The 12,986-nt window shown below is 45.5% G+C and overlaps 3 protein-coding genes across 6 annotated transcripts in view; 1 reads left to right on the forward strand and 2 right to left on the reverse strand.

The window, feature by feature from the left end:
* Positions 1-7: 7 nt before the first annotated feature.
* Positions 8-1,177, reverse strand: Rps25 (ribosomal protein S25). Its single transcript, XM_076902428.1, has 3 exons — positions 1,129-1,177; positions 520-612; positions 8-325 (listed from the first exon to the last, which is right to left on the reverse strand). Exons 1-3 carry the CDS (start codon positions 1,129-1,131, stop codon positions 62-64), a joined length of 360 nt encoding a protein of 119 aa, XP_076758543.1. The 5' UTR covers positions 1,132-1,177; the 3' UTR covers positions 8-61.
* Positions 1,178-1,354: 177 nt separating this feature from the next.
* Positions 1,355-4,753, forward strand: Znt86d (solute carrier family 30 member 7). Of its 4 annotated transcripts, none has more exons than XM_076895825.1 (2): positions 1,355-1,563; positions 1,996-4,753. In XM_076895825.1, exon 2 carries the CDS (start codon positions 2,037-2,039, stop codon positions 3,093-3,095), a length of 1,059 nt encoding a protein of 352 aa, XP_076751940.1. In that variant the 5' UTR covers positions 1,355-1,563; positions 1,996-2,036; the 3' UTR covers positions 3,096-4,753. The 4 variants fall into 4 exon arrangements, with proteins under 4 accessions (XP_076751940.1, XP_076751964.1, XP_076751957.1 ...); XM_076895849.1 differs by having other exon boundaries at positions 1,367-1,441; XM_076895842.1 differs by lacking the exon at positions 1,355-1,563 and adding an exon at positions 1,597-1,798.
* Positions 4,754-4,966: 213 nt separating this feature from the next.
* Positions 4,967-12,986, reverse strand: part of LOC143427929 (uncharacterized) — a 129,046-nt gene continuing 121,026 nt past the window's right edge. The window contains exons 9-10 of the mRNA XM_076902453.1: positions 8,306-8,515; positions 4,967-7,525 (exon numbers count right to left, since the gene is read on the reverse strand). Of these exons, the coding sequence (XP_076758568.1) occupies positions 6,887-7,525; positions 8,306-8,515 (849 nt within the window). The 3' untranslated portion in view covers positions 4,967-6,886. The remainder of the gene's footprint in view (positions 7,526-8,305; positions 8,516-12,986) is intronic.

A 12,986-nucleotide genomic window follows, 5' to 3' on the forward strand; every position in this document is an offset into this window, starting at 1 on the left:
ATATAGGTTCGCTTTACTGAAATTTTTTATTAAACGTTATTATACATTGCGTAGAAACGGATTACGCAGCCGGATCATCGCCCTTAGTAGTACGCGTGTAAATTAGCTGTGCATGATGCTGTACAACTTGCTTAATAAGTCCTTTTTGTTGCAGCTCAATTAGCGCCCTCCTGGCAAGCGATCCACGAATTTTTAGCCTTTCGCTAACGATGGATGGTGTGATCAATTTGTACTGCGGTACTTCCTTAAGCAGTTTCTCATGCGTGCCTTTGTCGAACAATACTTGATTGTTTAACTTGTCACGTACTTTTCCTTTGGACCACTTCTACAAGATGGAAATAAACAGAAAATGTAAAACTTATCCATTCGAGATGAAGTTGGAAAACAAGCATTAAAATATATTTATCAGTCTCATTAAATCAGTTTTTTCTTACTTCCACAGTTTGTCAAGATTATAGATACTCATCATTAGATTTTTCCTATGTATATACCAAAAACACAAAATGACTGAATACAAACCTTCTTTTTAGCCTTGCCACCGGACCCTCCCTCCTTCTTTTTCTGTGTCTTTTGTGGCTGCTTCGAAGACCCCTTTGTATCCTTTTTAGGCGGCTGAAATACAAAACAAATTTAAGTGAAATATTCCACAGTGCATATGTTATATACACGTGGAAAACATGCATCAATCAGGCTCATTAAATCAGTATTTTACTATCATAAAGTTGGTCTAGAATGAGTTCTTCATCATGAAAGAATTCAAAATCAATATCAACAAAGCATTGAAGGAAAAAAGAGGTTAGGACTGCCATCTTACAGAATCGTCACAACTCTTTACTTGTTATATTGTACAAAAATTACTACATCTTATAATTATAACCTATATATATCTGTGCTAATTACGACAGGCATTAGATTAAAATATTTTTATTGTATTGTATACACCATGTGGATGAACTTACAAAGGTTATCCACTTGGTCACGTGCAAAATTTATACGAAATTTTCCAATCAATTTTTAAAACAACAACACTACACTAAAGGAAAAAGGAATTTTTATAAAACACACACGAAATTACTTTAAAATAAATATAATTAGAACGGAAATAAAACCTCAACTCCAAATACTCACCATGATGGCTGTCGACTCGGAAAGAAAAGGGAAGTACCTACGTCGCCATCTCTAAACGTTTACATTTACTTCAGTGCCCTCTGTTCCACTACTGTAATCAACATCGTTACAAAAAGTAGCCGAAAATTTAAAAAACGCAGTAACAACGTACGAATAAATTAGCAATTGTATTCAAATGAAGTATTTCGTCGTGAGATTCCTTAAGTAGGTCGATTGAGCGCGGTGCGCGTGCGCACGTGGAACAACGGATCCAGCTGTCAGTCGGTCAGGAGTGGCTGGTAGCGCGTGAAGCATGGCGCTTTGTCGTGTGTTTGTAAGTCCCGGTTGTCCACATTTCTGACCTGCTCGCAAAATGTATTCCCGTTGAGGATACCTGTTGGGTGCGATTCGTCTAATCCAAGAGGACTTCTGGTGTGTTCAGTTCCGCGCGAAAAGGTAATCCGCTTTTCCCAGTGAAAGTTACTCGTGTAAGGTTAAGTCACCTTTCACTGTTGCGACGTGTCATTCATGTTTTTATTCTGTGCTTGTCGACGAGAATCGCGTCGATTGAGTCGCTTGACTCGCACTACGCAATAGTCAATTGCATTTCGGGTGTTTCATTCAAAAAACTGTCTTCTGACGTTATTAGTAGACATTGTCATCAGATGAGCGAGATAGCTGTTAATCCGTTGTACGATTGCTCGTGTACGTTCGACATATTTTTGACTATACGACTTGAATGTTTCTGTCGAAACGAAAGACTTATACGCTATTGTGGTTATTAATATGTAAATATAATTAATTAGATTGTTAATTTAAGAATATTGTACTTCCGATGAATATACATATATGTGGAGGGTTGGTTCAACAACAAATTTCTCTTTTCAGGATAAATTTCACTGGTAGAAACAATATTGGTCTTTGAGAAAATGCTTCCACTTTCGCACAAAGACTCGAGGAATATTGGCAGCCAGTTAAAGGAGATGCTGTTGGGATGGAAACGTTTGATATTTTCCGACAAGAATACCAGGAATTTATTTTTCTTCCTCATGCTGAATTTGTCCTTTGCCTGTGTCGAATTGTTATACGGACTATGGACGAACAGCTTGGGTTTAATATCGGATAGTTTCCATATGTTCTTCGATTGTACCGGTTTATTATCTGGCTTGGTCGCGTCCGTTATAACAAAGCGGAGGGCGAACGAGCGATATTCCTACGGCTATGTCAGAGCAGAAGTTTTGGGAGGATTCGTCAATGCTCTGCTTCTGTGCTTCATCGCTCTGTTCATTATGTTTAGAGCTGTCGAAAGAGCTCTCGAACCTCCGGAGATAAAACACGAGAGACTTTTAGTAGTTTCCATTTTGGGACTTTTAGTTAATTTAGTAGGAATGTACGTGTTCCATCATGGGCATGGACATGGTCACGGAATGGGACACGGCCATTCTCATTCTCATCCGCATGGGAATCATGGGCATTCCCATTTAAATCATAGCCACAGCCATGATCACCACGACATAGAAATGGATCCCTCTGCAGTTGGTACAAATTCTCAGATCATGCAAGGAGTCTTCTTGCATATTTTAGCTGATACTCTCGGATCTGTAGGCGTAATTATATCAGCAGTGCTGATGCGTTTGTTCGGTTGGTACATAGCTGATCCAATTTGTTCGATGCTGATCTCAATACTGATAGTTTTAAGCGTGCTGTCATTGATGAAAGAATCATGGGAGATATTGATGCAAAGACAGCCATCCGCATTGGATCACGTTCTACCGCAGTGTTACAGCAAAGTGACCCAATTAGCTGGAGTATATAGTGTACAAGAGCCACATTTTTGGACCCTATGCTCGGACGTGTACGTTGGCTGCTTGAAGTTAGAAGTAGCTAGAACGGTAGACCCTAGGTACGTTGTAGCGCACACACAAATGATTTTCCAATCGGCCGGGATAAAGCATCTAACTGTTCAATTAGATTACACGCCTATGTGATCTATGAAAAACATGCATGTCATCAAGTGTTCTTACAAGTGTTCCAAGACTGTATTTATTTGCGGAGTTTGCCAGAAGCAAGCAAGGAACACTGCACTAGTGCAAAATATTTTTGCTATTTTAAAATTGTGCAGATGCATTGTTCTTAGTAACAGTGAATACCATCTTGGTCTACAGATTATTTAAAGATCTGTCCAAGTCTTAAAAAAAACAAGGAAAAAAGAAGAAAAAAAAAAGAAAATTCGTGACACAGGATACAAAACTATTCCTAAGAATACTTGAATTTCGTCGTCAAATTAAAGCATTTAACTATTTGTATCCGCCACAAATGAAAATTGTTGATTTCATTTTTTGTTTTTTTAATTCTCGTGTACATACATCGCTGTAATCAGCTATGTCCTGCTCTCATGTATCTAAAAAACGATACACTTTTCCACGAAATTGCAATTCATCTTTGTTTGCAAGAATTTTGACTCTGTACTACTTATTAAGCATAAGTCATAGAAACGATGTTTTATATTATGTATTAAAGCCTTTATATCAAAATGCATTTACGCATACTCATGCATAATGTTTCGAGAAATGAAAGGTGCATTAGATTACACTTTTTTTACCTCTACAGTGCTAATCTAAGCCACACTTACGGACATATTTTTTATCATCACCTTTGTTACTGCGTTCGTTTGTATACAATTGCTATTTACGGTAAAAATTCGAACATTATGGTCGGACGTGTGCATATTAATGAACAAAAGAATGAATTGTATTCGCACACAATTAAGGTGGCCATAATTTTACAGACAGCTGTAGACAGCTAGTCACTACTATACGGAAAGTGTGAAATATATGTTATATATATATATAAAGTGTAATATAAACCGATATTCTTACATTTAAACGAAATTGTGTTTTCCTTGTCATCGATCATAGTTGCTTCTCGCATTTTGTTCGTGTTAAGTGGACTAGCTTTTATATAACACGGACGGGATGCCAGGTTCCACGGCAATGCATTTGTATGTCCGAGAATTTATAAATATCCGTTAGATGAAATGCGAACGATATCAAAATAAAAATACCGTAGAAAATGTATCGAGAAATTGAGAGAGACATTTCCTTCGTCACGCTCCATTTTACTGTTAACGATGAGAAATAAAAGCTGTTACCAAGCAAGCATAATCCCTCGCAAGAGATTCATCGATCATTCGCGCGCAGTGTAAAGGACGAGCCATTCTCTTCATCGTTCTCATTGATTTTGTAACGCGTCGAAAGAAATTTAGGATTAACGACAGCTTAAACCGTAAGCACGACCAGGACATTCCACCGTAGTCGAAGTGTATTTGTTATACTCGAGATGTGATGAGGTAGGCCAAAATGTAGACCAGATAGACGAAATATCGCTAGGGGTTTAACAGCAATTTTTTTAGTACTATACGTAGAGAATTTTTCTATCGAGTTATTACACCATCGTACACTAAAGCGGCCGAATATTCGCAGTCGTACTCGGCGATCTTGCTCTCTACGAAGAGCGATGCAATTATCGATACGAAAGTCAACAGTTGTTACGTTTTATGAACACGATTGTATAAATAAAAGCCCGCGAGGGTACGTCGTCGACATCGGAGAAGGCAGAGTGTAAATAATAAAGGAAAGTACTTGTACCAATATTCGAATCTCTCGTCTACTACGGTCCTTCTATTTGTAACGATATCCTCGAGGAACCAGACAATCGTACGAAAGGTATCGCGTATTTACCCTTTCGTTATTAATACTTGGAAAATGTTAGTCTGCGATTTTAATCACTATTGAGACGGTCTACGTTTACAGGTGAATATTATTGAAGCGTGGGATCAAATAATTGGAACGCGCACAGCCAACTTTCAAACACATATTACATTTATTTGAAGGATATGTATACACATATAAATACATAAATATTTATAATAAAATCGTCGAAATTGATTCCACACACACACACGCACGCGGCTGAGCGATCTCGTGACGTTCGTGCGTGTGGTATCAACTTCAGTAGTTCACCGCTTCGATTCCTAAGTGTGTACTCTTTAAAACGGCTTCGCGGAAACTGTAACAGGTCGTATCTTCGATCGTGACGTCTCGTGCGGTGTCTATATGTACATAGCAAACTATCAAAAATGAAAAACCATCGCGGGAGCCTCGTCCCTGCGCTGCCCTATCTAAAATGGACGATAAAAGGGAATCAAAAAGTCCGTCTCCTCTCGTTCTCTCTCTTGCTAACGGCACGAAAATTCGAACGAACACTGTGGGAGTTGTCTCGTTTGCAAAGCTGAACTGAAGCCGATCGAGCTGTCTTGTGTCGCGGTAAAAATCATTCGTTAGGTTTATGGCAGTATCGCGTACTTTATCGTTTTTTTTTTTTGCTTGATTGCAGGTATCGGCGAAGGGGGTTCGCGAAAAGTCGCAGCTTGCGGTTTGGTTCGGGTGTGGATAGAAACCGTCGTTGCACGCTTATCCTAAAAAATAAACGAACTCGTGATACAATGTCGAGAGACGATTAGTCGCGAATTAAAGTCTACGTTACGATTTGGCAGTTGTGTGAGTTTGCGTGTTGCTCTTTAATCGCGAGGGTAATTATATGTTCTCGTTAGTTTCCTTTTGCTTTCGCCCCTTCTTCCCTTAGTTTTATACAATAGTAATAGCTATCGTTCTCTATTTAGTGCGTAACCGCAGAATTCAAAATTCGACCGCCTCCCTTTGAGTCTTCATTTTTTTTTTTCTTCTTCTTTCCACTGGATACGTTTTTTTCATACTACCCGCTACTATAGAATATAATTTATAAAATTTCTTTAAGTCTCCAACAAACGCGCCCATCTCGGTAAAGCCATTTTCACTCCTGGATCGTCGATCGCGATTCAATCGATCGTAACATTTAATAAATGTGATCAGAATATACTAATAATGATAGGAATAATTATAATGATAATAATAATCATCGTGATAATGACAATAATAATAATAATAATAATATATTACTCTGAATCGTATTTTACAGTCCATCTAACAACAACGAACGTATCTATTTGCAACAGCCTCTTATTTGTTTCTCGTGTTTTCTCTTTAAATATCTTTCAATAATACGTATATCTGTGTGTAGGTTGGTCTTGCGACTACTTTTATATATCGTTTTACTTTTCCATTTTTCCTTTTTTTTTTTTCTTTTTTTCCTCGTTTTGTTTACTCTCCTCTGTTCGAAAGAATATATAGACTATCTCTTCTAAAACAAAGATCCTCCTATTACGTTCTCGACTTCTTTCCGCGTTTGAACTCGGTTCGATCGAGGGTGGCGCTCGATCCAACGAAGCTACGATCTACGATCTACACCGTCAGGGAAGTCGACGACGCGCAGAAAAGGAAATCACAGTAAGACGAAAATCCACAAAAGTGTCGGCTTGATTCGATCCATCGTCCCGTTTCCTCCACGCCTATCTCGTTCCTGTAAGTAGTCTTCTTATCCTACGTGCCTCTTATGGCTAAAATTTTCGATCTGGTATCATCCTAAAACTACGCGCTTTTATATCCTCGTCCCAGCCGTCATCGAGATCCGTTCCACCGGATCGTCGAGGGACACCCGAAAGAAGTCACGCGTAACCACCCACCATCACGGACGTGCCTCCTCTTCTCCAGAAGTCGCGTTCATCCACAATCAAATCCTCGCCAGTCATCATCGCCGCCATCTTCCTACGGCCGCGTTCCTCGCGACCGGACAATCACGAGACTTCCGTGTCGTTGACAACCAACGGTTCTCGAACGAGTCCTCACTTCTTCTTACCTTTCCCGTTCTTCTGCACCTTGGTGATCTTCAGTCGGCAATTCGATCCACCCGTGTACACCACTTCCGCTCTTCCGCCCTCCTCGATCGCGGCTACCAACGCCTTCACCGACTTCACGTGTACGTCCTTGGCGCTGATCTCCAACGAGGTGCCAGGGAACCGATCCCTCACGCACTTGCCGATGCTGGACGCCTGCACCTCCGTCAGATCGACGCCGTCCAAACAGAGCCAAGTCAGGTATTGAAGATGCGTCAGGACCGTCTGGACGAACACGTGCTCCATCTGCACCTTCTTCGCGCTGTCGGTCACGATCAGGCCGTTCGCCTTCAGGAAGCTCAGATTGCACAGCTTCAGGTACTTGGCGATCTGTCGCATCGTCTTCTCGCTGTCCTCGAGGGTGATCCGCCAGAAATTGATCCTTAACGATTGGAGATTCCTAAAGTGAGAGGAGAGGCAGGCGAAGAACTGCTGGAGGATCTTGTCGTCGATGAAGAGCAACGAGCCGCTGCTACCGCCTATGGTGGACTTGTCCAGCGAGAGATCGAGCTCGCTGAGAGCGGTGAAGCCAGCGAGGAACGGCAGAAGGAGAGGTCCTCGAAGCGCCAGACGGTCGTTCACTGTCACCTGGAACCAGAAACGCAGAACCCTGTGATCCATCGAAATCAAAGCGCGACGCAACTCGCCTTTCGTCTGGAAATGTTACGCTCGCTTGACTGTCGCGAGTCGTAACAGAAGGTTCGCCGATTGACACGCGACGCTCTCCGTTTCGTAACAGGTAACGAAGAGCCGTAGGAGCCAGCGTCAAGGAAGTGCCTGTCTTCCGTGCGCGTAATTTTCTACAGTTTACGTAAGAGCACCGCGATATCGAGCGTTTCTCGAACGAGTTTACAACGTAACCGAGCGTTCGAAACCAGTTCCACCGGCAGGATGAATAATGTAGCGCGGTCAGGATGACCGCAGAACGAATCATCGCCGGCCTCGAATTACGAGCTGGCTCGAGTGTCTCGAAGACGTCGTGTCGAGCCTTTCGAGCAACTCGATACGTCGTCTCGAGCGTACCGCGTTGCATAAACGAGCACGTTTTCATTTCAGAGTACGCGCGACGTCGGAGTACTCTGGCCATTCTCGAGAAAGGTCTGATCTAACAACCAAATGGAACTGGAGCAGCCCCGCTCTTAGGTCGTTTCAACAATCGGTGGACGTCTTAATCTGCGACCGATAGGAATCGATTGACCTCTCTCTCCCTATTTACGGTACAAAGGGAAACTGCACTCGAACGAGGACTCGAACGAGAAGACGGTGGAATCGAGACGGTAGCTGGGCTGATTTCGTAATTGCGAAACTCGCGTGGCTGGTGTCCCCCTTTCATCCAGCGGGATCCGGCTGGAAAAGAGGATTACTTACTTGAAAACCGGCCAGTCTGAGGAACACAATCGCGGGGCAGGCTGGAGGCGGCGCGGCTCTGAGCAGCTCGGCCCCAGCGTCGTCACGGCGGCCTAATCTCGCCAGAGGACCCTCGTGCACGGCCAGATGTAGCCGGGCGTTGCAGAGGCTCAGCTCGCGGACGCTGGTGTATCTGAGCAGCTCTGAGAACACCGACAGACTGTCCGATTCCTGTAAGTAAACGAATCGATTTGAAGCGATTTTTAAAAGAACACGCTCAGGATTTAATTGATTCAACTCCATCCAACACCCTCCATGGAACGCGGAAAATCTCCTATCGAGGATGGATCCCCCTTCGAGTTCGCAAACTGTTTGATCTCCGTTGTCGAAGCTCTCTCGAACGCGGCGTTAAACGAGGAAGCCGTTCGTCGTTCGAGCGCGTCGCGACGCTGAAATCGCTTGCGGTATTACGTTGCCCCGGCAATGAGACGAGAACAAAGCGAGGTGTGCAGGCACAATGGCTTCCGAGATTACAGGATCACGCGCATCAAGAGACGAATCTCCGGCGATAATACTAAATCTAACAAGCTGCGACTAATCTCTAAATCGGTTTTACGGCCGCGCGTGTGCGCGCCGCTCCTTGCGTCGTTCCCACTCGTCCGTCATAGTTGCCGGTCGTTAGCCTCGAACGGAACCGTACCGAGCGGTCGTGGAACGAGCGATCCCGGTTCGTCGAAAGTGAGAGCGGCTATTACCGCCGTCTTCCAGAGTGCATATTTCTAGATTAACGTGCAGACGCGACCCAATTAGGCGGCACAGTTTCGTGAAGAGGCTTCGTCAAGTGACGCGACTGCACTGCGTGCAGCTACGAATTGATCGCGAATCCCTCAAACGAGTTTCGAAATTCTCGAGCCAGAGCCATTGGAGGCTCTCCGCGAAGCGAAGAAGCTGCGTACAGGATCAAGAACCACGCTCTTCGAGACAATCGACGCTCCACGCGAGATCTCGAGTCGTAAACGGGGTCTACAAGCGTTCCGCCAGGGATAAACGATAAGTCCATAGGCAAGAACATTCGACGAGAACAAGATACTCAGCGACGACACGGCTGTTTTAACAATGTTTACTCGATAATCGACGCAACAAGTGTCGCTAGGTATTTCCGTCGACTTTGCTACGAAATTAATCCGTCTGTGTGTCGCAAAAAGTGTCTCGTCGCCTTTTGCGAGAAAAAAGCGCACCGAACGCTTTCCGTTTCGCCGTTAATCGCTTCGCTTTCTTGCGGCTGGTTCTCGCAAAACCCGGCTCGTGCTCGCGTGAGCTTCGAAAGGGCGCGAATCCGACCATCTTGCGGGATTTTCTTTGCCCTCGCCGCTCGACCACCGCAGGCATTCCAGCCATTTTTTCACGCGCGAAATAATTTCGTCGGCGGATCGTGTGATTTACGAGGGTAGTTTTCGTTGGGCAACGCTCGCTTGAATAATGCCGGGCGAATTGGCCAGAATTACGGGCCAACGGCTTGGGGGCGGCGCGATTACGCATCCCTGGCCAAGAAATATAACGAAACTCGGTTGCTCGCTCGACGAATTCTCCGCTGTGGTTAACCGTTCACCAGAGAAACAACGATCCCTCGAAGAAACCGTGGGCGCAATTAAAAGCGAATAAACCCCGCGAGTTTCTAAACGCAACGCGTTAATCCCTTTCGAAGGCTTCTCTAGGAAATTGCTACGGGGTGGGCAATTGATCGCGAACTAGCGAGATCAAAGCACAAAGGATTACGGCCGTCCACAAATTTAATACGGCTCTAAAATTCGCGACCGTTTGAAGCGCGCCACGGTTCCCGCGGAGTTAAGTATTCCCTGTGCGAGGAGGACATTCCCAGCAAATCGCCTCGCGTTCCCACCGGTTCCACGCAGGAATTGTTAACGACGTCGTAGTCGATGGTTAGTTCACTACATATTCACGAACATACTCCCACCCCTTGCATAGCCTCTCGTAATATAAACTGTCGTAAGTCGCAAAAATTGTATCAATTGATAGAAAATCTAGCGAGACGTACGAACGCATGGATATAGAAGCGTATCGCGGTGTTATCCGCGGAACAATTTCTGTCGCGAGTGAACGCGAATGACGAGAATCGTGTGGAAAACATTCGCGAGGGAAGGGTGAGAGGGGGTGCCTGGTCCATCGCGAAAAACGATGGCCGACAGGCTCGCATTCGAAAATTGTTTATCGCCCGTGGCGCTGGTTGATACTGTTCCCAGGTCTATACCTGTATAATAGGTTAGATACGTGCGTACACAGGGGTGTACGATCCGGTGAAAAATACCGCGGTGGCCGCATAAATTCAATGAATCGGCAGCCGCGGCACGGTTCTTTTTAAATGGAAATCATCCCGGTTCGTGACAGCCCGGACAATAATGTCCGCGACGAGAGGGCGGGCAGGGAGGACGCGCCACGACGGGACGAGGACTCGAACGAGCCGCATTGTTTATAATCACCCTCGCGCGTTAAATGAAATCTGCCCCTGTCCCGCGTCATTGTTCCCGCGCGCGATATCGCCGTAGCCACTGCCAGGATTTTACAGTTGTACGATTTATCCTGGATATCCTAGCGAATTACGCGCGTTGCTCCCTCCGTTGCTTCTACCACCGACGCGCGCACGATTCACCCTCGTTACTGCCGCGATTAAGCGGCCGCGTCGCTTCATCGGTTAATAAACTCGCCCCCCCAAAAGCTCACGCAATCGCGTCGCAGGATCGCGGAGGGTTGCTTTTATTGGCTGCAATTACGAGACGGAGACGAGTCTTCGCGAGGTTCGCGCCTGCATCCTCTTCAGAGGATTCTCGCGAGGCTGGTTCCAGGATGAATATCGATTTAGCTCGACGAAACCAAGGCGAAGCTGAGGAACCACCAGAGGCGTGATGATATCTGTTACCGTCGGCTGATTCGTGGCCATGGTTTTCCTGCAGAAATTCTCTCTTACCAAGAACAGTGTTTTGAATAGACGTTTCATTGAATCGGTTTGCATAATGGCGAGGGGTTGTGCGCGTCAGACGCGGCGGCATTCTCATGGAAATTTTCAACGAGCCACGTAGACGTCGGCTTGTAACAATTAGCATGTAAGAGCCCCTGTCGTAACGCGCGAACTGTTAAGGAGCTTTGATAATATCCAGTCATTCAATAATAAGCGGTTGTAACGTTCTGTTTTTCTTGGGTGTATTTAATCCGCTCTCTTCTTAATCGTCTTCTCAATCAGGATCGCGGAGAGGGATGGTAGCAGCGGCGGAGGTCGCGCGGGAATGGCGCGTCGCGTAATTTATCGCGGGCAATATTACCAGCGACGTTGAACGGCCCTGGAGAACCTCGCGCTGGTCTCCCTCGTGTTTTATGGCTACTGAAAATCCCATATCTCGGCGTGCACTCTTCGAACCCAGGAATTTCTATTCACTAAATAATTTTTCACCCCCCCAGAGACGTCTCCCCGGCGTTCCCGCCGCGATAATTCCCCATCAGGCCATGAATTTTAATTAAAGCCAGCCGCTGTCATCAGTTCCACAGTAGTTTTCTAAGGATCGCGTTATCCGATATTACTCTCCCAATGATATATCGCGGTCGATGGTTCGCGACGCTGGCGAAATACTCGAAACATCCCCCTCCGCCTCGAGTTCATTAACATTTTATTAGCGTCACTCTCGAGACGCATCGAGACTGGCTTATAAATCATCCGGCGGCGTTTCCCATCGCTGGCGGATAATAAATAATAAGCTGTTTGAAGAAGCGTTCTCCGAGTAAATGGCCAGGTCGTTCCACTCGGCCGGCGATGATCGATTCGTCCGCTTAATGCGCCATTTCTCCTGTATTCTATTTCCCCGGGAAATTGGTTACGGAACAATGTAGCTGCGTCGGTTGTCGGAACGTCGCCGCGGCCCGGCAGATTTAAGTAAATTGGATCAGAGAGGCGGGCGAACGGCGGCATTTTTAATAATGGAAAATCCATTTGCCCCGTGCCGCGGATATATATCTTGTTTACCCGCTCGCGACATCGTCGCGCGCTTTATCCCGCGAACGACCGAATCTTGTTCGCGTCCTCCAGCTTTTAAATAAATCAGACCCACCGCGACGAGCAAACTCTCTCCCTTATTGCGAGCGCGGCTCTCGCGTTTTTAGCTGGTGCACGGGGGCAAGGAGAAGTGGCTCCTTCTGTAAGATCAATTACGTTAATCGATCGTTACCCTCGAGCCGTTAAACAGCTGGGACGAAGCTGTCCATTAGCGCGTGCCTTCTCGACGAGTTACTCGTATCGTCGCGACGTCCCCTGCGACGCATTCGGAATAATGGAGCCCAACTCCCGCGATCATAAATCTTGCACGGATGAACCGTGATCCTCCTCGTCGAAGAAAGACGTTTGCTTGCTCGTGGTTTTCTTCGCGGCGATCCAGGCCTAGCGATACTTTCATCATCGTGAAATGTCGATAGAAACGAACGCTGAACGGAGTCGATAGCTAAAGAACCTTAAAGAGAGAGGAAAAGGAAGGCATAAACCGACCGTGTACTTCTGAGTTTTATGATAAGTCCGCTATAGACCCTTTCGAGTGCACTTCTTTTACGAGTTCCATGTCGTGACGCGTACACGTACGCGCGCACACGATACGAACGGCTTCACGGTTGGTCGTATTGGCATTCGGCATTCTTTATGTTCTCT

Source organism: Xylocopa sonorina, chromosome 1 (genome assembly GCF_050948175.1).
Source record: "Xylocopa sonorina isolate GNS202 chromosome 1, iyXylSono1_principal, whole genome shotgun sequence".
Taxonomy (NCBI): Eukaryota; Metazoa; Arthropoda; class Insecta; order Hymenoptera; family Apidae; genus Xylocopa; species Xylocopa sonorina.